Raw genomic sequence first — 26,101 nt, forward strand, 5'->3', positions numbered from 1 at the left:
AATGACTGCTTCAGAGTCACAGAGTCAATAAACATTTATTAAGTGCCTTCCAGAGGCACTGAAGATACAAAGAAAGGCATAAGACAGTTCCTGCCCTCAAGGAGCTCACATCTAACAGGGGAAGCAACACATAAAAAGAACCTAAAAAGAAAATGGAGGGTTGTGGTGGAGTACATGAAGAAGTCCTGCAGCCGGGTTGGGAAATAACCTTAGATGGGATGAGTTTTAGAGTTGATTTCATCTTGCAGAATGGTGAGTTTCTGGAGACCCTGAAGTCCAGGAGAGTAGCCTGTTGGGAAATGATGGAGATGAATGTCCTAAGCATTCTCCCTCCTTCAAGTGGTGGAAGATATAGGAGGAGCTTCCAGATGTCTCCTCTCCAACCAGAGGGAGGGAGGGAGGGTGACATGAGCAAGGGGTGCTGAGGAGGTGTGAGGGTTAGAGTTGATTTCATCTTGCAGAAATAATGAGTTTCTGAAGAGCATGAAGTTCAGGAGAGCAGCTGGGTGGGAAATGAGTCTTTAAATGAACTATTGGTTGAATGAATGATGTTGCATCTCTTAGGGGATAGAAATAGCTAAATGCCCTTGTCTTCTGGATGCTTTAGACATGGAATGGGGAGGTGGGCTGGGGAATTGTGGAGGCCTTGTTGGAAGAGCTTTCTTGGGCAATCTCAATGTAAGCAGTTCGTGTGTGTGTGTGTGTGTGTGTGTGTGTGTGTGTGTGTGTAGTTTTATTTCCCAGTTACATTTTAAACTGGTTCCAGCTGCACTTGGAAATGTTAAGTGCCCAGTGGGCTCTGTGTTAAACACTTTTGAGCTAGTCTAAGTGAAGAACCTGTGATTTTATTGGCATAGAAAGCTCCCATTGATCAGTACTTATTTTATAACCTATGCTCTTAAGTGACTTGCCCAGGGTGCCATAGACAATATTTATCAGAGGCTGGACTCTTCTTAATGGAGACCAACTTTCCATCCACACCACACTGCTCATTACTTGAATATGCCCAAGTAAAGTTCCTGGAGATGTTTATGAAGGGAGTAGACACCCATCTCTCACGCACAGATAAGAAGTCAGAGTTTGGACCGGATGGTCTTTCCTGGTAACTTCCAGACCTGGGATAATCAGAGGACCTGAGGTCTGGAAGCATGAGCCTATCTTTTCTTGATTTGTGATTACCTTGGAAGGCAAATCTGAAAGGCATTGGGTAGTAAAACTTTTCCTCCTTTAAATGACTATGACTACCCCGTACCTATTATTTTGTTCATCTCTAAAAGTCGTATCTGGGCCCAGGTTGGCCAGCAGTGATGCTATTTCACATGCCCAGGCCAACAAAAACAATACTGCACCAGCTTCCCTGCCCAGCAGCACATGTTGGCTTAATTGAACTTGTAATGTCATTAAGTTTGGTTTTTCACACGACATATGACTAGACTTCTTTGGTCCTGCGGGAACCTAGAATTTATTGCAGATCTGGTATAAACTAAAATGGCAAGACCTTGGGATAAGGAAAAAAAAGTATGTTTTTCGCTTTTGTTTTGGTGAGGTTAGGAGAGGGATGGGGCCTGGGGAAATTGAAAGATTATTGCTGCCTCCTTACCTTTGGAAAGTAGTCAAATTTTAAGTTTTTTAAAAAATAATACTATTAGTTTTCTTTCCTATAATGTTGTTTTTTTGTTCAGTCGTCGTTTCATTTGTGTCCAACTATTTGTGATCCCATTTGGGTTTTTCTTGGCAGAGATAGATTGCTTTGCCATTTTCTTCTCTGGCTGATTTTACTGATGAGGAAACTGAGGCAAATAGGGTGAAGTGGCTTGCCCAAGGTCATACAGCTAGTAAATGTTTAAAGTCAGATTTGAACTTAAGAAGATGAGTCTTCCTGACTTAGGACCTGTCTACTATTCCACCTTGCTGTCCCAAAACAATGCTGTCATCATGGCTTAAATTTGTGTCTCAAGCCCAAGCCTATAAGATATACCTGGATTTTAAATCTGAAAATTCATCTGACCAAAGCTATGTAGAGCCAAAAAATGATCAATCAGTAAACATGTATTAAGTGTTTAGTATATGCCAGGCACTGTGCTAAGCCCGGAGGATACAAAAAGAGGCAAAAGACAGTCCCTGCCCTCAAAGGAGCTTACACTCTAATGAGGGAGGCAACGTGTAAGCAAATCTATAGAAAGCAAACTCTGTACAGCATAAATAGGAAGTAATTAAAAGAGGGAAGTCACTAGAATGAGAGAGGGATTGGTTGGGAAGACATCCTGTAGAAGGTGGGATTTTGGTTGGAACTTAAAATTTATTATCATGCTTAGTTATACCTTTTAATACTCCTATTATATTATTATTTAACTTTGCATGTATAACAAATAGTCACTAGTAGGCGGTAAAAGCACTATTTCTTGAACCTAAAGCTTAGAGTTTAATGTTTTATCTGAGCAACTAGGAGGCTGGATTTCTGGTTGGAAGACCTGATTTCAGTTCTGCCTCGGGCACTTAGCTGTGCGACTCTGGTCAAGTCACTTAACCTCTGTCAGCCTCAGTTTTCTTCATTTCTAAAATGAAGATAATAATAGCACCTGCACTGTAGGGTTTTTGTGAGGATCAAATGAGATAATACATATAAAGGGTTTTGCCAAAATTAAAATACCATGTTAAGTATTTTAACAAATAAAGTAAATCTTTTAATAAATATAATATTTTTGCTTAAAGATTAAAATGCTAGCTATGATGATGCTTGATTTTTTTTGTTACATTTCAGTCTTTAAATATACCTAGTTATTCTTAAGAAATTAGCTATTAACTGTTTTATAGACCTGCTTCAGATCTCCATGATATCTATTTAGTGTAGCTTGGGAATACTAGTATTGGTACCTTCCCCAGATTGCAGACCCTAATCTCCTTTTTCTCTCTACCATCGTATACAGTGGGCTTTTGCACCCTACTGGAGGTGTGCAGAAAATGAGAGTTGGGCCCTTTGAAAGCGGTCCACATTTACTCAGTTTTGTGAAGGAAAGCCTCCTTGCCCATCTTCACTGCTAAATTTCTGGTTTTAAAAGCTTCCCAGTCATAGCAAGGAACACTTCTCTCACAACAGGATTCTTAGCCTGTGTTCTTCTGAGACAGATGAGGGAAGGATTCACTGCCATACCGACTCATAAAGAGTTTGCGAGAAGCCTGGGGAAGGACTAAGATCAGAGCACTGCCAAGATTAGGGCTCTTGGTTATAAGGCACTACTCATTGTGGTGGAAAGAGCGCTAAACCTGCTGTGGAAAACCTGCGTTTGAGTTCCAGCTCTCGGACTACCAGTGTGGCTGTGCCAGTCAGTTTAGCTTGTCAAGCCTCAGTTTCCTTAGCTGTAAACCCCAGATTGTGTTACTTTGTATGACCCAGAGGTTCTTTTGGGAAAGGTACTCTTTTAAACCAGAACACACTAGATAAGCTCGAATGGTTACTGTTATTACTTAATATTTTCATACCTTTGTGGATACTTCTTACATCGATGTAACGCAGAACTTCTCTATCACTGAATAGGTGGTCTTTGACTATTCCTGTGACCACGAGCTTCCTGACCTTGAAGCCAACTTCTGATGAGCATCTCTAAACTCTAAAATTATGCTTCTCTCACAATAAATGCTAGGGCCATATTCAAAGCCATTCTAGCTTGGCAAGACTTGTTCAGCTCTTTTTTAAAAATTTATTTTGATTTATCAACAATCACTTCCATATGCTTTTGAGTTTAAAATTTTTCTCCCCCTTCCTGCCCACCCCAAGACAGCGCACAATCTGATACAGGCTATACATTTACATTCCGATTAAACATATTTTCACATTAGTGCTGTTGTAAGCAAGAATTGGAACCAATAGGAGGAACCACCAGGAAAGGAAACAAAACTCAATAGAAGAAAAAATATAGCAAATAGTATGCTTCGATCTACATTCAAACTCCATAGTTCTTTCTTTGGATGTGGATAGCATTTTCCACCACACGGCCTTTGGAGATGTCTTAGATCCTTGTATTGCTGGGAAGGGTTAAGTCTATCAATATTAGTCATGGCACAACGTGGCTGTTATTGTGTACAATGTACTCCTGGTTCTGCTCACTTCACTCAGCATCAGACCACACAAGGACTTGTTCAATTTTTAATACCACTAATCAGCTTCTAGAACTCAGGGCCACCTCTGAGCCCCACTGCGGGATCAGATCAAGACTTTAGCATCACTATTATCACAGTTATAATTATTCCTATAGAGCTTCCTTTCCCAGCTTCTTCATAACTTGGCAGTGGACACTTAACTGATTTTCTTTGCCACTTCCGGCATGCCTCTCATTTAAATGAAAATTTATTCATGGGTATGGTACATAAAATGTATAGGGTGGAAATAGGTCTTTGTAAAGAAGAGGCATATTTGTTTTCTTGACTCTAGATGGGGAATGAGAATAGTGTTTTAGATTATATTAGGAAGTGAAAGTTGTAAAAAATCAGGCCTTAATCTGGGTAGCAGTTCAGTGAAGGGAGAGATTTGGAAAGCTGGGCAAGAGAGCCTTCAGAACCACCAGGAAATAGGACCTGAAAGCAATTCTTCGGTTGATACTTTTGTCCCACCTGGTTCTGAAGGTAAATGCAGCTTTCCAAATCTCTCCTTCCACTGAAAATTTCCTAAATCATCAGACACAGATCCTAGCCACCTTCAAGCTGACTGTCACCATCAGAAAGAGATTAGAGTTCTGTCCATCCCCAGATAGCTGCATCTTCCTTTCCGGATAAATCTTGAAAACTGCCAGCTTCTCTGGGCCGCCATATTGACAACAGCTGCTGCAACCAGACCTCCAGATGTTATCAAAGGCCTTGATCCCTTTGATGAAAGACAGCAAAGAAAGCTCAAGGCTGAACTTTTGCCCTTGATCTCCCACCCAAACACAGACCATCCTTTACCTTGAGCTTCTCTTTGCCTCTGATGGGCTGCAGGTATCTTGTCATCTGAGCCAGACTGTGGCCTGGAGTTAATGGAATCTCTTTAGAGGTAATTCAGTAAGTCTACCTTGAGTCTGGCCTGAGGGAAGCTCATTACAGCTCTGGTAAAATAGAGAGTTCAAGTCTGTGTCTATATCAACAGCCATAGAAACTCCATTAAACCAAACTCACAAGAGTCACTTTTCCTATTGTTTGAAACTAACTAAAAAGAAGCAATTATTTCCTCTTTAAGTTTATAGAGAAAGACTTCCAAAAGTCACAGATAATTACTCATACTAAAGCAAAATTTGGTTAATTCAGACAAATTGAAGGAAGTACAGTCTGAATTTTTATAGTTTTTTTTTTTAAGTTTTATTGTACATTGTCTGAGGCTAGCTGCGTGTGTACAACAGGCAAGGGATTAATTTAATCAACAACCACTGTGGCAACTGGCAGAGGGAGGTGGGGTCCATAATGAACAAGCTCTCTTGGGAGTTGGGAGTTCGCATTGGCTAAGCTTTTATTAGCCACTTTTTTGCTTCTGCAAGGTTTGGAAAAATGCAAAGGAAAATTAGAGTAATCAGATCCAAAGGAATAGACTGAGTTGACCCTAAGGAGGTACACAAGGAGCCCCCAACAGCCTTGGCCAAGATCTCAGGGAAGCCAAATAGGTATTGCAAGAACTGTGAGCATCGGTCACTAGAGAAATAAAGTGAAATGATGTATAAGATCCATGTGAAATAGCTGATGTCCTGGATCTGCCCGTTGGGAGGCCTTGAAGGAGACTGGGGGTCACCAGAGTTCTTAAGGCAGTAATTCCGCTTTCTTTGAGCACAAGTGTGACCAATTTGTCTTTCCTTTGGAGAGCTGAATCAAGCAAAGGTGTGATAGGGCCCACTTTAGTGAACAGCTAAGACCTTTTTTTTATTTTTTATTTTTTGGTAGAATTTCAATATCAAAAGGGCCTCAAAGGCCATCTACTCCAATTAAGCCAAAAATCCCCATTTCAGTAACTGCTTTAAGTGGCCAGTCCTAATTACCATGAAGTCTTCTAGAATGGGGGAAGCCAATATCTTTGAAGACAGCTCATTCTACTTTGGAGAAGCTCTGGTTGGTAGGAAATTCCTTTTTATTCCAAGCCTAAGTCTGTCTTCTTCAGTTACATTTTAGTTTGTTCCCATTTCTATATTGTGCTGTTGACTCATTTGGAGTGTCCATATCTCCAGGTCTTTTTCAGGTAAATAGCTTGCTAGTCGTGCCTCCTCCTTCTTCTACTTGAGAAGTTTAGCTCTTGAATCCCAATATAAGACTGCCTGTTTCTCCTAATTAAATGTTGTCTTAGTAGATTCAGCCCAGGCTTCTGGCCATATAAGAGAGGATCTTTTTGGATTTTGACTGTCGTCCAGTGCATTAAAGAGTCATCCTTCTTGGCTTCGTGTCTTCTACACCAAAGGTATTAAGAGGTATACGGCCACAGGCCACTAACTCCCAACTACACCTGAGCCAAATTAAAATATGATTGGGAAATATAAATAAAAATACAGTAGAGCATAGATAATATTCAGATTTGTTTTTTGGGTTTTTTTGCTAGGCAGTGGGGTTAAGTGACTTGCCCAGGGTTACACAGCTAGTAAATGTCAAGTGTCTGGTCTGAGACCAGATTTGAACTCAGGTCCTCCTGACTCTAGGGCTGGTGCTCTATCCACTGCACAACCTACCCACCCCTTCAGATTTGTTTTTTATAAGTCAACGTGTTGCCCACAGGGATCCTCGTTTACAGTTTCATGGCCTCTGTTTCTCTTTGAGTTTGACACCACTGATCTGTACTATGTTGTTGTTGTTTGGTCATTTCTCAGTTGTGTCAGACTCTTTGTGAACCCATTTGGAATTTTCTTAGCAGAGATACTGGAGTGGTTTGCCATTTCCTTCTCCAGCTCATTTTACAGATGAGGAAACTGAGAAAAATAGGATTAAGTGACTTGCTCAGGGTCACACAACTAGTAAGTGTCTGAGGCCAGATGTAAACTCAGGTCCTCCTGATTCTAAGGGCAGCACTCCATTTACTGTACCATCTGTGTACTCTGTCTACACTAGGCTTTCATCCAAATCATTGACAGGAATTCTGAACAGAAGAGAACCAAGATTCCTCAAGTACTTAACTTAGAGACCTCTCTCCAAGTTGACTTTGCTCCATTAATGACTGTTCTTTTAACCCACTTGGAATCTCCCTGACTTGTGCTATCGTAGTATCCTACATTTTTGTGTCTTGCCCACAGAAATGCTATAAGAGTTTTTGACAAATGCTGACTGAAATCTAGGTAAACTCCATCTATGGCGATCTAGGCATGCTGTCTTTCCATTCCAGCAATTACGTATCCAAAGCAAATGATGTTAGATTGGCATGACTTATTCTTGAAGAAATCCCTCTGGCTCTTGGGGACCACTGCTTATTTTCTAAATGTTGATGTACCATTTTTTACTTTAATGGAGCCTTAAGTTTTGCCAGGAATCTCAAGGTCAGGCCTATAATTTAAAGATTCGGCTCATTTCCCTTTTATGAAAATCAGGATAATTTCCCTTTGCAAGTCCTGTGGCACCTTTTTTGTTCTCCATGATCTTTCTTTAAAAAAAAAAAAAGTTATTAAATAATTAACATTGCACATCAGCACAAATAACTAAACTTGTTTGATGATTACTTATATCTAAATTAATTTCAGTATAAAATATCTTAACATCATTCTAGTAAATCACTGTAAGTCCCCTGAGAAATTTTTTGTCATTCTCATTTATTTTTACTTTATTTTTCTTCTAATTATGATTGTTCAGCTTTGAGTAATTTCATAAAAGCCTTAAATTTCTTTGTATTCTTCATACTTTTAATCTTAATAGCATTATAATTGCATATGGTTGCTTAATGGTTGCCTAATGTACTGCACTTTGTTTAGGAATTTGTCATCCAAAACTAAGATTATGTTTTGTTTCTTTTTTTTTTTTAAAGAAAGAGTTGGTTAAGTTTTTAAAGGCAGTTTATAGTTTTTCAATCCATCACATTTTGAATTTACTTAGCAAAATCCTTCTTTCCATGTAATGCCAAAATAAACGAGCTTCAACAAGATGAGATTCTAATATATTCAGAATAAATGGAGTCCTAAGTAATTCAGCTTTACTCTATTTTGGATTCATACCATTTGGACCAACTGATATCCTACAATGATAAATAGAAGGAGACACATGTAAAACAGTGATGTGGGCACAGCTTTAGGGCCCAGCTTAGAGATAGGAAGAACTAGATAACTTTTGGAAATCCCACCAGCTCAAAACTGTTAAATTTATAATGGAGAAACATGAAGCTTTAGTAGTTACTCTTAGGAAAGAGTAATCTTAAACTATTAATAACTATTTGAAACATTTCTTCCAAATCACAGGAAAATGCAAATCAAAACAGCTTTGAGGTTTCATCTTACACCACCAACTTAATAAAGATGACAAAAGATGGGTATAATCAACGTTGGTGGAATTATCAAAAGATTATTATTATGCACTATTGTATTGTTGGTGGAGCTATGAATTGGGCCAACCATTCTGGAAAGCCATCTGTAGTTATATAAACTGCCTGAAATGTCTATCAAGGGTATCCTTGATCCAGAAATTTCACTATTGGGCATATATTCCATAGATTTTAGTGACACCACCCCAAAGGGGATTATACACACCAAAATATTTATTGCAGCAGTTTTCATAGTGGCAAAGAATTATAAAGAACTAGAAAACAGAATAGATGCCCCTGGATTGAGGAATGGCTAAACAAAGTACATATGCAAATGCCATGGAATGTTACCAGTTTCATAAGAAGCAGTGACTATGATGAGTGCTAAGAAGCATGGAAAGACTTACATAACATGCAACAAAGTGAAGTAAGCAGAACCAGGAAAACAGTTTACACAGTGACTACAAAAATAGAGCAGCAATAACAAAACACTTGAAATGGAATGCTACAGAATTATGAAAGAAAGAAGGAAGGAAGGAAGGAAGGAAGGAAGGAAGGAAGGAAGGAAGGAAGGAAGGAAGGAAGGAAGGAAGGAAGGAGGGAAGGAAGGAGGGAAGGAAGGAAGGAAAGAAGGAAGGAAGGAAGGGAAGGAAGGAGGAACTTGGTTCCCAAAGCAGAGCTATGAGAAGGCATCTCCCTTGCTTCTTTGCAGAGGTGGAGGAATTACAGTTGTGGAATACTGTGTGTTGCATCAGACTTTTTCAACATGTTGGTTAGTTCTGCAGAACCATTTTCTTCTTTTTGGCGTTAGCCTGCTTTCTCTTTATTCATTCAGTTTGGGAGAAATGTCCATGGAAATGGAAGGAAAACAAATGTAATCTTTAGAAAAATCAAGCATTGTAAAAATAGCAGGCCTTATAGATGACTTAGCTGACTTTCATCATTTCAACACCGTAGCATGTTATATAAGTCTTTCCATGCTTCTCGGCATTCATCATATACATAGCTTCTTATAAAACAGGTAACATTCTATTACATTTGTATACATACTTTGTTTAGCTATTGCTCAATCCGTGAGAATCTATTCTGTTTTCTAGTTCTTTGCTACGAAAAGTGTCGCAATAAATATTTTGGTGTGTATAAGACCCTTTTTTGGGGAGGTCCACCAAAAATGTGGCTCAAATGTTGTTGCGTGTCAGTCAGTGGGCATGTATTAAGTACTTACTGTGTGCCAAATCCTGCACTGAGGTCAGTGGATACAAAGAAAAGCAAAAACACAGTTCTTGTCCTCAGCGAGTTCATATTGTAATGGAAGAGATGACATGCAAAAATGTATGTACATGCAAGATGTCTACAGGATAAATGGAAGGTGGTTTCACGGGGAAGACACTAGCAGAAAGTCTTCTTGCAGTAGGTGGGATTTGAGCCGATTCTTGAAGGAGGCTAGAAGGGTCATAGTTGGAGGTGAGAAGGGAGATAGTAATTGAAAAAGCAGAAAGAAGATAGAGTGTAACATGTGAAGGATAGCAAGAAGATAGGTGTTGTTAGATCATAAAGTTCCTAGAAGAGAATAAAGTGTAAGAGGACAGGAAGGAGAAGAAAGGCAAGGTGTATATGCCAAACAGGATTTACTGTTTGATCCTGGAAGTAATAAATGAGGAGCAACTAGAATTTATTGAGGTGGAGGAAGTGGGATTGGTAGTGGTGCCATGGTCAGAACAACCTGATTGTAACAGTTGAGGCAGGAGGTGAAGATGGTGGCTGTGTGAGTGGAAAGAAGGAGACGTATACATGTTGTAAAGGGAGAAGCTACAAGATTCAGCCACAGGTTAGCTATGTGGTGGGAGTAAGAGTGAGGAGTCAAGGATGATGCCAACTATGGAAGCCTGAGTAACTGGGACGATGCTCGTGCTTTCCACAGTAACAGGGATGAGAGAGGAGGGTTTAGTGGGGGAGGATAATGAGATTTCTTGGACTTGTTGAGTTTAATATATACATCCAGTTAGAGACATTCAGTAGGTAGTTGGCAGTGTGAGTCTGTGAGAGGTCAGGAGAGTGTTTAGGGCTGGATAAATAGAGCTGAGAATTATTTGCATACAGATGGTCATTGTGTCTATGGGAGCTATTGAGATCACTGAGGGAGATAATGTAGAAAGAGGAGAGAATAGAGACCAGAATAGAGAATAGAGACAGACCCTTAAGGGACGCCCACTGTTAATGAGTATAGGGGGAGGAAGATTCAGCTAAGGAGACTGAAGTAGAGAAGTATCATGATAACCCAGAGAGGAGAGAGAATGCAAGAGAAGTGGGTTATAAATAGTGTCAAAGGCTGTGGAGAGATCAACAAGGATGAATGTTAAGGAATGGCCATTAGAATCTGCCTGATTTCTGATCCCAGAGGCAGATTTCCATGTGAAGGTGCCTTGCATGGTTTGATGGCACAGATGGATTCACAGTCCTGTCCCCATTCTGTGGCCACCAAATGGAGTGGTCTGCACTCTTTCTTAGGTCGTGGAGAGAAGGAAGTGAGTGTCATGAGCTCCCTCTGCTGACTGTAACTGTTGGAATATAATGTGTGCTATTTCCCCAACTTTGGTAGTTGTTGACGTTGGTATGAAATCAAGTAAGTCAGAGTAATGCTGTGCAACTTGAGTCTTCTAGGGGAGACAAAAGATTCTATGGAGAAGACTCTGGAAAAAAAAATTTTTTTGTAAGCTAGTAATACTTGAAAATGAGATTTTTACATGTTTCATATCAAAGTCTGTAATTTCCAGCCAGGGCCGTTCAAACTGTGGACTCTCCAAAGGTGACTTTTGCCAATTGATTGTACATGAAGGGAGAAAGAAAAGGAAGCCAAAGATTTCTTGCCTAGCTTTTGTAGAGGGAAATAAGGGGGCAGTAAGATTAGAAAAGCCTTTAGCCTTCTTGAAAACTGAATCTTAAAAGCTAGGGAAGGTGTAACCATTGTCCAAATGCATTCCATGAGTGAGACCAGACAAGTGGGAATCATGACACTGGTTTTCCCAGCAATACAAAGAGCCCTGCACCCTGGTTCTTCCTAGCAGCTACACCTCCTGCAAGCCCATAGCTGGCAAGTCACATGTGGCACCATGATGTCCCTCACCTTCTGGGGCTGGCTCATCAGTTACTGTGTCTAAGAAGGGGATATGCACAAATCTCCTCTTAGATGATGATTCTGTTTAGGCCCTTCCGTAAAACAGTACAATAATAGCCTTGGGCTCTCTTCTCCTTTCAAACTTAACACATACCACTTATTTGATGTACAGTATGGGAATGCAGCATAACTAGGGAATGGAAAGCACTAGTAACATGGTGCCAGAAGAACTAGATTCAGATCCCTTCGTCTAGTATTTACTAGCCTTGTGACCTTGCAGAGGTCACCCAACTTCTCCAATCCTCACTTTGCTCATCCAGAAAATGGGGAGTAATAACATCAACATGATTTTTCTCCTAGGGTTGTGAGGATCAAATTAGGAAGTGGGAGGAGGGAGGGTGTGAAATTGCTTTTCAGACATAAGGCATCATACAAATGTTTAGCATTCTTGTATGTTCATCATATGCCTGTCATACTTGTAGTCCATATGACTATGTAAATATCTCTACAGAGCACTTTGCACTTTCTGATGAGGTAAACAAACATACCTCACTCCATAATTTTGGTGATTTCTGTGGAATTCAATCCAGGAAGATCAGGACATCCTAAGAGTCGTGGGTTTTTTTCCCCCCAATGAATCTTTATATTTTTATAGCACTTTATGGTTTGAAAAAAGATTGAACATACATTATTATCTCATTTGTTTTTCACAGCAGTCCCCTGTCATAAGCATTTACTGTGTACCAGAGATTAAAAAATAAAAAGGCAAAAACAGCCCCTGCTCTCAAGGAGCTACCATTCTGATAAGAAGGAGAGCATGTAAATAAGTAGATATGTACAAGATGTATACAGAGTAAGTAGAAGGTAACCTCAGAAGGGAAAGTTTTAGAGCTAGGGGGCTTAGCACCTCTTGCAAAGGTGCCCTTGTTCTGAATATAAAAAAAGGAAATTAAGTATTCTAAGAAGCAGAGATGAAGAGAGTATTCTAGGTATAGAAAGTGGCCATGGAAGCCAATGAAAAGTATGGAATTGTATAGATAATAAAGGTATTATTATCCTGTGTGAAGTGACAAAATTGAGGCTCACACTAACTTATTGACTTGCCCGTGGTCATTAAGTGCCGGTGGTCAGCCGGTGTCAGAAGCAGCATTTGAACGTAGGTCTTCCGACCATAAGTTTTCTCCACAATATTACACTGCCTCTGATTTGGACGTGGTGTTTGTGTTAGTGAAGCTCCAGGTTTTTATCATGTACTTGGAAAGAATGATCTCCCTGTGGAACATGGTGGGTGGGGGTGTAATTCTCAACGAGGTTATTAGGCACTTGCAGGTTGGCTGTGACACTCTATCCTAAAAAAATAGAGAGTTCATGGTGAGCCAACTCACCCTCATTGCGTCTCTTTCTTCAGCCTTTCTCTTGGGCAGGTTTGGAATATTTCAGGGATGTTTTGGGTGTTAACCCACTTTCTTTATTAAAATGAGTTGATAGGACAACTGAAAGCATCTGGAAGTATTGGTTTTTATCTCTGTTTTACCATGGAGCCCAACCAGTGTACATTTTCTTTCTTGGTCAGTGCAGACCTCACCCATCTGCTTTTCCAGTGACATTTCCTTTCCAATATTTAGGCATGGATGTCCATTCAAAAGGCTGCCTCCTTTTGGAAAGCTCTGTCCAAATACAGCATCCTCTTCACCATTTGGGGACTAGCCAGGAGGAGTAGACCATGGCTGTAGACAGTGGTCAGTCTGGTGAGAAGTCATGACAGGAAAGGCATCTTCCTCCTTTACCAGGGCAGCCCAGGGAATTGTCCTTGATCCAACAATGGGGAGGGAAAGGAATGAAGATAGAGGAAAAGCTATAGAAAATGAAAGTGAAGTGGAGAAAAGGATCCTTGCACCTTGCCTGCTAACCAACAAAGAACTCGGTATCCTTATAACCTTTCCTTAGCCATGTATATGCCTGTTGTATGTAGTACTCGGTGCTGTGTGCCAGGATTATAAACACAAAAGGGAAATTGATCCTTGCCCTCAAGGAGCTGACATTTTTTTGGGAGAAAACAACACATAGACCGAGAGGTATAGAGAAAGTAATTTCCAAAAGGGCAGGGAGGGAACTACCTACTGGGGACGGCAGAATAAGCCTGAAGTAGAGGTGGTACTTGCCCCTAAGACTTAAAAGATGTTTAGAGTTTCTCTGAGATAGAGGTGAGGAGGGAGTGCCTTATCGTGATGGAAAATCTGCAGAGTAACTCCTGGAGTTGCATATGCACATTTGTGGAATCCCCCTACCCCCACCTCAATTCACAGTTGATATAATTTAACTTTTTGTAATTACACAAAGGAGGAGGAGAGGTAAATTGAAGAGGTCCACCAGTGCCTCCCCTCTCCAAATGTGAGCAGGGCCTGACTTCTTTCTATTTGTGGCCCCCAGCAATTAGCACAGAGTTTTGCAATTAAGCATTTGCTAAGTGCATTTTCATTCATTCATTCATAGTATTTGGTTATGCTTTGACAAAGTTTTCATTTCATTCCTCCCGGTCTCTTAGTAAGTCTTTAGAATCACAGGGTGATCCTTGCCTTCCTGGTCTCGGAGAATAGGTTCTCCTCAGTGCAACAGTACTGAACAGTCTGAGTTACTGCTGGAAAATGAATGTTGATGATTTTTTCCCTTTCCCTGTTGCAACTTGTCTGCCAGCATCCCTTGACATGCGTTACTTATTTATCTCGGTTCCTTTACATTCCAAAGTGGGTTATAATTTTTCTCTTGCTATTATCTGACAACAGTCTTTTTTTTTCTTGGCTGGGCTGCATTCTTCACATGTTTGGAATTTTTAGAAGACAAGCTGAGAAAGAGTGAGTGTCTTCAGGCTAGGAGGTGCAGAACACCTTTGTGCTGCTAAATTACTCCAGAGGGAGAGCCTTGTCCAGACTTGCTGCTTTCCGGTTCCCTTCCTGCTAAGCTGGTTTTCTTCCTCTGAGGTCTGTGGAGCTGCACTGGGGTTCTCCAGAGATGGAAGGTTTTCCTCCCGCAGCTGTTTAGAGCTGAACAGAAACTAAAATTTCTGGGCAGCCTGAGAGCCCGCTCTAACAGCTGCCAGGGACAGTGCAGTTTTGGAGAAACTTTCTTACTGGGAGACGACGCGGCTGGTTTTGTATTTTCCTTTAAAGATAAAAGAAGTGGAACAAGAAGGAAAGAATGAGGGAAACACTTTTTATAGGGTCCATTGTTCTCAGGTCCAAGTGAGTTGAAGCCACTGTATTGGGACCTCTTCCTGACCACTTGTGCTTTCCCTATATTCCTTCCCTACAGAGACAATACCATTCTTGAACAGCAGTGACCTAAAAGACCATCTATGTACAAAACTGAAAAATACAGATTGAAAAAGAGCAGAACGAGGGGCCTGGAGGAGGTGGCTGCATGCAAACTCCTCTAGAGCTTTTTGCTCCCATGGCATATTAAGATATGAGTAGTAATGCCATATTAATAACTGATTCCCTCCATTTGGTCTGGAACTCGCTTTGATCTCCGCTTAAATCACAGTGATTTCATTAGCTCCCACTATAGGAGACATTTCAAATAATTTCATTTAAATTTGTTGGGAGTCTAGGACCCTGTCATGATTTAACGATGTATACAAATGTGGCCTAGCCGCCCTGACAAATGGCATAAACAATGAGTCCATTTATCATCATAGCATGAAGAGAATGTAATGACCAGCACTCCCTGTGTGGGTGCTCATATCCCCATTCTCCACCTACAGCTCACACCATACCCCTCCCCAGCATCAGATTATACATTTATGTCTTAAGAACATTGCCTGGTGGTGTCCCAGCTGTCCAACCTGCTATACCATGCTGGAATTTTCGGTGCGGTAGCATCTGGCTTGTTGGCAGGACCTACAGACAACTGTTACAGCTGCCTTTTGGATTATTGGGTATCTTGAAGCTGGAAAGACTCCATGATCTGACCCCCTGTTCCTGAATACTTTCTTTTAACTTTCTTTCAGTGTGAGAGAAACATGAAGATTTTCACGGAGCAGATTGTACCATCCTAAAACAAAGCCTTAAATGCATTTTTGTTCCTTACAGACTTCAGTTGGGATTTTTCCTTCCTGTAAATTTTTTTTTTTTTACTTTTTGGCTGTGCATTTGGGGTCAAGTGACTTGCCCAGGGTCACACTGCTAGTAAGTGCCCAGTGTCTGAGGTCAAATTTGAATTCAGCTCCTCTTGACTCCAAGGCTAGAGCTCTACACTCTATCCCTTGCACCACCTAGCTGCTCCCACTTTCTGTAAATTTCTGTAGAAACCTCAGGATCATTTTCAGTTTTCTGAATCACAGATTTTTCTGATCTCCAAGTTGTCCAGCTAGTTCAGGTTGTGCAAAAGCCCAGGACTGGAAGGGGAATGGGAAGGGAAGGGAATGAGCATTTCTGTATCGCTGACTGTTTGCCAGGGACTATACTATGTTAAGCTCTCTTTTGCAAACATTAACTCATCTGATCCTCACAATAATCCTGCTGTCATGATCCCCATTTTACAGTTGGGAAAACTGATGCAAAAAGAAATTCAGTGACTTACCCAGGGTCATACAGTTCTGAATGTCAAAGTGAGATACAAAGCCTGACTCCAAACGTGCTTGACTCACTGGGGCCATGATTCTGTGTTGTGCTGGTCATTTGATTAGTAGTACCCTGTATCTTTGTAAGGTTTTTATTAACCATCTCTCATATAAAGATAATTTGCCATCTCTGTCTGACTTTAGGGAACTTAAGACCTTTTTTTGGGTCACTTCTCAGGTTCAACAGCTTCCTCTTCTATAACTGTCAATCAGATGTTTGAGTGTTTAGTGACCAAATCCAATAACTCTTCATTCTCTTGGCATCTTTTTATGATTTTAGTGTGTAGTTGAGAAAACAGTCTGAAGACACTCAGTACTTTCCCTTTCCAACCGCTAACACTAATAATTTGCATCTATAAAGAGCATGTAAAGAAAGTACTTTCCTTACAGTAGTACTATAAGGTAGGTAGTACAGATATCATTGCAGCATGCCCCCCACCCCCTGTCCCCGCCATGTTATAAGTGTGTAAACTGAGGCTCTGAAAGTCTAATTGACTTCTCCATAATCACATAGCATGGATAGAAGGTAAGTGATTTAAACCTAGATACACATTGGACAGGGGCAGGAATCAGGTCTCTAATTTCCATACTTCCCAGGGAATTAAGACTTAGAACCAATCAATCATTCATTGTTTTTTAAGTGACCGCTATGTGCCAGGCCCTGTGCTAAGCACTGGGGGACACGAAAAGAGGCAAAAGAGGTCCCTGGTCTAGAGGAGATTTCATTCTAATAGGAGAAATGCCACATAAACAAACATATACAAAGCAAGCTATATACAGGATAAATAAGAAAGAATGAGCAGCGGGAAGGCATTGGAAGTAAGAAGGGTGGGAAAAGCTTCCTGGAAAAGGTGGGATTTCAGTTGGAACTTCGAGCAAGCAAGTGAAGGCATTTTGTGAATCTCACATAGTCATTTCCATTTGTCTCTATCCTGTCTTTATGTCTCAGAATTCAAATAATCAACCTGTTTTCTAAGCTCTGAATCCCTAGTAATTCTGCTGTGGCTGCCTCTGTATTACTGACCATAACAAAAGAAGAACCCGGCCACCAATTGGCAAAACAGCAATTTTTGCCTAATTTTCTTTTCTACTGCTGCATAGTCCTGTTCTTCATCTTCATCCTTGTCCTAGCCATCTGACCGACATATGATGCTCACTGTCAGAGGATGTAGACATTGCCCCTTCCCTGAAGGTCCCCAGCCTTCCCAGAATAGTGGCCAACAGGGGCGCCCTGATTTCTATCCAGAGTGTTGTTATGCACTGTCCATTCACTCATTAAAACTTCCCACACCCTTCTGGAGAGACAACTCCAAACACGGCATGCCCTGCTGATGGTGGGTCAAGTGCTTTATCCATGTCAGCTTGAACCGGAGTAGGGGCACATGACTCACCCCAAGATGACCTTAACTGAATATCCAGATGTGACTCCTCCAAAGTACAACCCTCTAAAGAATGGGAACCAAAGCAAACATCCATGACTGGCCATTTGAAACATGAGCAGAATCAACCCTTTGGTACCTTGCTACCTTTGTCATGCCTCACCTAGGCCACATCTCTGAAATTCTGTTGTATGTTGGAGATGGAATAAGCCTCTTAGAGAATTGTGTTACTTGCATACTTTTTAAAAATTGCCTTAAATTTAAATTTTATTGAAATTATCATTTATTATTATTATATTATTAATAATAAAAATTATTGTTAAAATTTTAATTTTAAAATTGCCTAGCTTTTTGCTGCTTTGTTAAAAAACTTTAACCCCACCCTTACTGTCTGTTCCAGTGGGACTTTTTTTGGGGCTCCTGGATTCCTAGAAAGCAAAGCTGTTGTCTGTTTCACAGGGGAAAAACCCCAAGCCAGCTTTGAAGAGTTAATGATAATGGCTTATATTCATATAGCCCTTGAAAGGTACAAAACACTTTTCAGGTCTCTACCTCATTTACTCTTCACAGCCACCCTATGAGGTAGATGTCAATATGAATCCCCATTTTACAGATGAGGATACTAAAGATTACAGAGATTAAGTTACTTGCCTAGGGTCACACAGCTAGTATCTGAGACATGATTTCAGTGCAGGTCTTCCTGATTCCAAGTCTAGTCCTTTATCTCATGTATGACCCCCAAAAGATCATCTTTGTGGCTGACTTTTATTTTTTTCAGGCTTTGTAAGGTCCTTCCATCCTGCCTTTGGGGAAGGGGTGTATCAGTTTAGTCAAAGATGCAGCCCCCAAAATATCCCAGTGAGAATGCTCTAGTGATGCCCTGGACTCACCTGCAGTGAGTTGTGAGGGGTTAACATTATGTCTCTTGTTTTTTTTTTCTAGTACAACAAACATCTCTTCGTGCACATTGGCCATGCCAACCATTCTTACAGTGACCCATTGCTCGAATCTGTGGACATTCGTCAGATTTATGACAAATTTCCTGAGAAGAAAGGTGGCTTAAAGGAATTGTTTGGAAAGGGTCCTCAGAATGCCTTCTTCCTTGTAAAGTTCTGGGTGAGTAAGATACAACTGCAGGGTGGTTTCCATAGATTTGTCACAATATGTGTGTTCTGTAATGCAGTCCATTGTAGCCTGTGGTCCCTCGGTAAGGGGCCTTGGAGTGCATCTTTTTGCTCATCTCTCAATCAACACCAACTCAGGTCTTTTTCTGGTTGTCTGGCAGCGCTGGGGGTTGCCTGAGGTGGTTGTATAATACAACAGTCCCCTGTAAAGACAAGAAAACCATATTTCACAGTATGTGCAGGCAATCCTCAATTTCAAGAAAATGGATTTTTAAAGTGTTGATTGTTGTCTGGGGACATGGAGCATATTTCCTGACAGAAGTCATGCTGTACATCGGTGGTGCCGAACTCCAATAGAAAAAGGGGCCACTAATCCAACTCTAAGGATCCTTGTGGGCCACATATTGGCTAGTTTTTTAAATGTAATTTTATCTGTGTTTTATTGTATTTTAAAATTTTTTGTTAAATATTTCCTAATCACATTTTAATCTGGTTTGGGCCCACTGGGGAGTGTTGCAGCTTGTATACATGCCTATTTAACTCATAAGATGAATGAACTATAATCCTGATAGTACTAGCCTGGAGTTCTGGGTCTTTGCAATTAGGATTACATGGAATGCATCAGCAAAGGAAAAAATGAGTCTCCCACCCTTCTTTTTTTCAGAGCACAGACCTTGACAGAATGGGCCAAAATAGTTGTTGACATCCTCCTACCTCCTTTTCTTTACCGTTCTCCCACCTATCAGTGCTCTTTTCCTCAGTCCCCCTGATGTTGTCCTGCGATCCCCTCATACGTCCCCACAACATCCTCTCACCGCTCCAAATTCTTTTATACCATAAAACCTCCCTGTATAATTTTTTAAAAAAGAGATCTCAACTGCTATTGTTATTGGCACTATAGATCACAAATTAAGGTTTGGAAGAAAGCAGTCTGATCTAGGATCCTAGAATCAGACTTAAAGCTGAAAGGGATGTTAGAGATCATTTAGTCTAATCCCCTTATTTTACAGATGAGGAAACTGCAGATTAGAAAATAAAATAATTTGCCTAAGGTCACACTAATCACTTGTGAGTGACTGAAAAGTCTCTTCTTCCTCAGAAGTTCTTAAAATTTATAATTAAAAATTTTTTTTAAAAAGAGAAGCTTGTTAAAAACTCCCATTGAATCTTGAATTGGTGGCATTTCAGGCTAGGGAAGAAAGTGAATTTTTTTTTTAAATCAGCTTGGTGAGGTCCTAGATTAGTTTTTATGCCAGCTCCCTACACTCTGATACTGCCTTTCATAGCTTCTTTCCTTCCTCCCACTAGCCACCCACATTCTCCTAAAAGGTCTAAGTTGTTTCTGACAATGACTCCAATATTAGATGTTCCAGGGAGAGGAGGAAAGGGGAAATTGTGCTCGATGCTGCCATATGTACTGTGGGGGACAGTTTGAAACATGGGTTCTCTGCCAAACACTGCCAGTTTGTCCCATAAGAGGTGTGTCATAGAGGGATGGCCCATTCCAGAAGAACAGTGTTGTGATGGGGCGTATGACTCAATGATATTACATAGTGGGGTTTTCTTGACCAAAGTTGAGTTTGGTTATAATTTATTAAGTTTTATTGAAAAAAACAAGTGTTGATTAAAGCAAAATGAACTGCTCTGTTTGCCTATGCAGGAAACAGAGGTGAGCTAGTGGTTTTTATTTATGGTGCAAGTGGACCTTTGTCCAATTAGTCAGGATGGAGCGTCTTGGATGAGTGAATTTGAGAGAGGGTTTTCAGAACAGGTGGGGACACTAAAAACCAAGCCTCATTTTTAATCCCCTTCTACTCATTAAATAAATAAACATGCCTGGAGAACTAAGGAACTCAGACAGCTGGTAGACTTCACTGAGTGTGTGTGCTTTCTGATTCACAGGCAACCCCCCAAAAGTTAAAAATTACTCTGTCCGATAGGCAGCAAAACCTGGTTAAAAAGAGTAGAGACACAATATTCTGGCCGCTAAAAGCCTCCTTACTCTTCCCAGGTATGATATTGTGCTGACCTCCGCCCTGGGAGAATCCATTCAGCTTGTCTTTTCTCTGTTTCTTCTTCTTTGCATGAGGATGAAAAAAGCTGGAGCCTGGCATTTTGGCCACGTGTGAACTGAGCTCCAGTTTATAAAGCCCTTGGAGTGTAGTTTGCAGATGCTCGACGTGTTTAATTTCCTCTTACTTTGTTAATGTGTTAGCTTCTGGACTAAGGTTTCCACAACGAATTTCTACGGACTTGAATTGTGAACTATCCCAAGAACACTTCTTGCTGATCAACAAATGTCTGACGAAAAATCTGTTTTCTGAACTGGGAGCCGCCATCTAGTGGTTTAAATAGAGAGATGCTCATCAGCGTGGAGGGCGGGGGGGAGTGCAGTAAAATATTATATTACTGACCCATGAGACTTGAGGCCTTAAGTAAATATGGGTTGAGAAATAAGGAACTCAGACAGCTGGAAAACTCAACAGGTGTGGGAAGTCCCATCCAAATGAATGAAATAGAAATGGAAATGGTAGAAAGGTTTTTAAAGAAATTCCATCTTGTCTTTCTTGTATCTGCTTCCACAAGTTTGTAGGAATCACTTCTCACTGGCACACTGATTATAGACAAAGGTCAGTTGCTGCAGAAGTAGTTTGGAAAGTACTCAGGCATCACTTGTTTACTTTGACTCTTCAGCAGGTTAAACATTCCCCCAGTGTTGTTTATATGACCAGCATGCTCGACAGATGGGGCCAAGGACTTAGAAATTAATGGGCTTCAACTCAGAGGTGTGTTGGACACAGCCCAGTGTTGTATGCAAGACAGCCACATCTAAAAACTTATGTCAGCATCAGCCCCTGATTTAATATGATGAAGAATAATGTAATGATCATAATAATAGCTACATAGTGCTTTGTGGTTTGCAGAGCACTCTATATGTGATTTCATTTAATACAAGAATCCTATAGGATTACAACTCAACATTTATAGAGTGCTTCATGGTTTATGAAGTGCTTTTACAGAGCAGTAGAATTTTAAATGCTTATTTTTTTTGATTTTTTTTTTTTTTTTGCTGAGTACAGTAAATGGTACAGTGGGAAGATGGCTGTATTTGGAGGCCAAGGACCTGAGATCAAATCCAGGTTCTGTTACTGTGTGGACTCTCTGGATCTCAGTTTTCCTCATCCATAGGGTGGTGAGCAGCTTGAACTAGGTGACTTTTCATGTCCCTTTCAGCTCAAAATCTTGATCCTGTGATCATAAGATTCACCTCGCTTGAAGTTAAGACCTGGTTTCACATTCTATTTATTCTGTCTATGGCAATGAGCAAGTCACTTAACCTTTGTAGTGCTCCTAAAGTATTTGAGGTTAGTCTTCTTTGAAGTATTGTCTTTGTAACTTTCTTTATATTATTCATTAATTTAGCAAGTCTTTTCATTTCAACAAATAATTAAGTTGTGTATTTGTTTGTATACGTTGTTCAGTCATTTCAGTCGTGTCCCCATTTGGGGTTTTCTTGGCAAAGATACTGCAGTGGTTTGCCATTTCCTTCTCCAGCTCATTTTACAGATGATGAAACTGAGGCAAACAAGGCTAAGTAACTTGCTCAGAGTCACACAGCTAGTAAGTATCTGAAACCAGAGTTGAACTCAGGTCTTCCTGACTCCAGGTCCAGCACTCTATCCGCTACACCACCTCACTGCCTTTACGGCCCGAGGACCAGGGTCCAAATTCCATCTCTAATGCTATCTCACTAGGCCTCAGTTTCCTCATCTGTAAAATGAGGGTGTTGCACTAATAGATAACTGCTGAGGCCCTTCCAGATCTAGACCTCTGATTGTGTGACTTTTCAGGTGTTCAGGATGAATGTCAGGCCAAGGGAGAAAGGTATAGATTTCTGTTGTTCTAAAGAGGAGAGGCCAAAACTAGAGTAAACAGGGTGGTGATTCTCTCTTGCTCACTTGAAAAAGATAAGTGGGACATCATTTGTGTTTGCTTTACTGGGGTGTGGGGAGCAGGACGGTGGGTGTAAGGAAATGCAGAGGCTGAGGAGCCCTCTGGGAAAACAGTTTCCCTCATCCCAAATCAAAGGACAGATTTTAAATCCTGAAGAAAGAGAAAAAGGAAGGAAGAAGGAAGAGAGGGCAATGTTGGGCTCAGCACTGAAGTTCTCCAAATGATCCAGGCTCTCCGAGGCAGCTTTGTGCAGATGCTTGTATCTTCAAAGGATTCGAGTCAGAGTCATTTGACAACATGACAAGACGCTGTAGATAAACTGCCCAGGTTTTATTTAAGGAGAAGAAACTGGGGGACGCGTTAAACAAACAGATTGGGCTCCCTCGGGGCTTGGATCTGTTTCTTATTGAATTGCATCAGATTTAAGATGAAATAATAGGCCTGAGTCTCTCATTTTTATGCCTAATGTCCTGGTTGCTATTCGTGGAAGGGGGAGTTTCAGAGGACAGAACAGTTTGGTCTCCACATGCTTTGAATGACTATTAGTGGAAATGGCTTCTTCCCGTTCAATTTCCTTTTTTCCTCAGCTGGTATCTTGTCTCAAAACTTCTTAAGTTCGGAAGAATATTGCCTTTCCATGGGGGTGGTGAAGTAGTTTTGGGGAGAGGAAGAGTGGCAGGAAGTCCAGCACCCAGCCTTTATTTTCAGACGGCAAGGTTGTTGTTAGCAATTGTTGTTAAAGCTTCTGCTGAACGCACCGTAGATATTTAACTGCCTTCCTTCCCACTGTGTTGGGTTTTTGGAAAGTCAGAAAAAAAACGCTTTTCACACGTAGCCCTCTTGCATGCTGGTCATTGTTGAGGCTGTGCTGTAGCCCACTTAGAGTACAACACCGATTTTGATTGACCTTTGTGTCATCTATAATTGTGAGTCTTCTGAGATTGTGGTGTTCCATGATTCACAGCCGTGGAACCTTACTGGGAGAATATTAATTGCGTTAAAAACGCAAGATTTTGTAGCAGGTAACACCTTGTCTCATTGAAAGTGCCATGTACTTTCTCAAAAGTAATTCACCCCTGTCTCTTCATCCATCATCATCAAATGAGGTCATATTTGTAAAGCACTTAGTCTAGCTCCTGGCATGTAGTAGGCTTTTAATAAGTGCATCAAGACAATGTCATCCATAACAGTAGTATCTGAAGAACCTCGTGATCTAGGAAGAATTCCTCTTCTTTTTCAGAATTTGCACAAGACTTCCTCCATATAACCCAGATGGGTTCAAGTACTGTCTGACACATGGCCATGTGACCATGGCCTCTCTGCCCTGGTCAGTTCTCTAAGACTAAAACTTGTGGTTTTTTTTTTAAACATATTTTCACATTAGTCATGTTGTAAAAGAAGAATCAACATAAGGGGAAAGCCATGAGAAAGACAAACAAAGAGAAAATAGTATGGTTTGATCTGTTCTCAGACTCCACAGTTCTTTTTCTGGATGTGGATGGCATTTTTCATCATGAGTCTTTTGAAATTGTCTTAGATCATTGTATTGCTGAGAAGAGCTCAGTCTATCAAAGTTGGTCATCGCCCCATGTTGCTGTTACTGTGTAGAGTGGTCTCCTGGTTCCGCTCCCTTCACTCAGCATCAGTTCGTGTAAGTCTTTCCTCAGTTGATAAATAGTCAAAGGATAGGAACAGGCAGTTTTCAGATGAAGAACCTAAAACTATCTATAGTCATGAAAAAATGCTCTTAATCACTGTTGATTAGATAAATATAAATTAAAACAACTCTGAGGTACCATCTCACATTTAAGACTATAAGTTGCAGAAAAATTTGCTGATCTGTCTCAGTGAAGGGAGTTTCCGCACCTAGAAGTCCGCACGCCAGCAACATCACAGTTCTACCTTGTTGTTCACACAAGTCATTCTGTTGAGTCGTTGTAGTGCCCTGGAACTCTCAGATCCTTTTCAGATAAACTGTTGTCCAGCCACATTCACTATCGTGTACATCTGAAACTGATTTTGTTAGCCCACGTATATGAATTTTTGTCTGAGCCCTATTAAATTTCATCTTATAGATTCATCCCAACATTACAGCTCGTTGAGATCTTCTTGGATACATACTGTCTCATCTAATGTGTTAACTATCCCTCCTGGCTTTGTGTTATCCACAGATTTTAAAAGCATGTCATGTATGTTTTAATGTAAGTCTGACTTGGTACCAGGCCAAGCCCAGATCCCAAGAGCACTCCATAGGAGAATTTCCCAATTGATATTGACTCATTGATGGCTACTCTTTCTGTCTGGCCATTCGGCAGTTCTGAATCTGCCTAACCATATTATCATCTAGTCCACATTTCTCTGTCTTGTCCATGGAAACAGCCTTGAGAAGCTTTGTCGAACATTTTGCTGAAACCTGGGTAATCTATAACTATAGTATTTAATCTACTATTCACTCTGTCAGAAATAGAAATTAAAATCATCTGGTATAACTTCTTTTTGATGAAGCCATGCTGGTTCTTCTGTGATTACTGCTTCCTTTTCTTAAGTCTCACTAATCACATCTTTAATAGTACGTTCTGTAATTTTGCCAGGAATTGAAGCCATGTTCACTGGCCTTATTATTACTGTTCTTTCTGAATATTCCTGTGAATTACTGGGTATTTCCACTTGTGATCTTCTCCCAATGTTGTACTTGTTATGTTCTCTAATATTTGACTTATAGGTAAATATGTATATACACACTTTATACATACATATATATACATATATATATACATATATATATACACACACATATACACACATATACATATATATACACACACATACATATACAGAGATGTGTCTCTGTGTGTATATGTATATGTGTACATATATAGACTTGTCAGTGTGTGTGTGCATGTATGTATATATGTACACTCAATCTTGAGGAGAAGCATTGAATTTCTCTCTGAAAGCCTGGAATTCATGCATCTTCTTCCCTGATACAGAATTTCAAGTCCTCTTCTCCAGCACCATTTTAACATATTGTTCAGCTCCAGATTCCATCTTCGGTCTATAGCAGTGATGAAAAACACCCGTGCCCTTCAGTGACCTACTCAAAATTTAAAAATTTAAAGAAAGGTTTTCTAGGTTCTCCCTTACAGTATTTCTCTTTAAATGTATTACCAGAAGTGGGTGGTGGTTTTGAGCATTTACAAGTCTCTAGCACAAATCTTTCATGTCTTAGAGCCATACCCTGCTTCTGAGAGAACAGTAAACCTCTTTCTTGTTGATGTCTCATTAATATATCGCCACTGTGGCAGCCCACAGGAGGGTATCACCAACCACCAGGTCCTCCATGTTTGTCCCGTGTCCAGTCCTAGATGTCTTCTTTTAGGTGACACCTATAGATCCTTGCCATTCTGTGAAGCAGAGAGATCTGCCCCCAATTTCTATTGGAAGAGCCTCATGCCTGTCACCTCATTC

General features: G+C 40.5%; 1 protein-coding gene across 6 annotated transcripts in view; it reads left to right on the forward strand.

The window, feature by feature from the left end:
- TEAD1 (TEA domain transcription factor 1) overlaps positions 1-26,101 on the forward strand; it is a 317,833-nt gene that overhangs the window by 258,478 nt on the left and 33,254 nt on the right. For all 6 annotated transcript variants that reach the window (XM_021001876.2, XM_021001875.2, XM_021001877.2 and 3 more), the window contains one exon: positions 18,498-18,671. In XM_021001876.2, coding sequence (XP_020857535.1) covers positions 18,498-18,671 — 174 coding nt within the window. The remainder of the gene's footprint in view (positions 1-18,497; positions 18,672-26,101) is intronic.

Source organism: Phascolarctos cinereus, unplaced genomic scaffold (genome assembly GCF_003287225.1).
Source record: "Phascolarctos cinereus isolate Bilbo 61053 unplaced genomic scaffold, phaCin_HiC Scaffold_9;HRSCAF=440, whole genome shotgun sequence".
NCBI lineage: Eukaryota > Metazoa > Chordata > Mammalia > Diprotodontia > Phascolarctidae > Phascolarctos > Phascolarctos cinereus.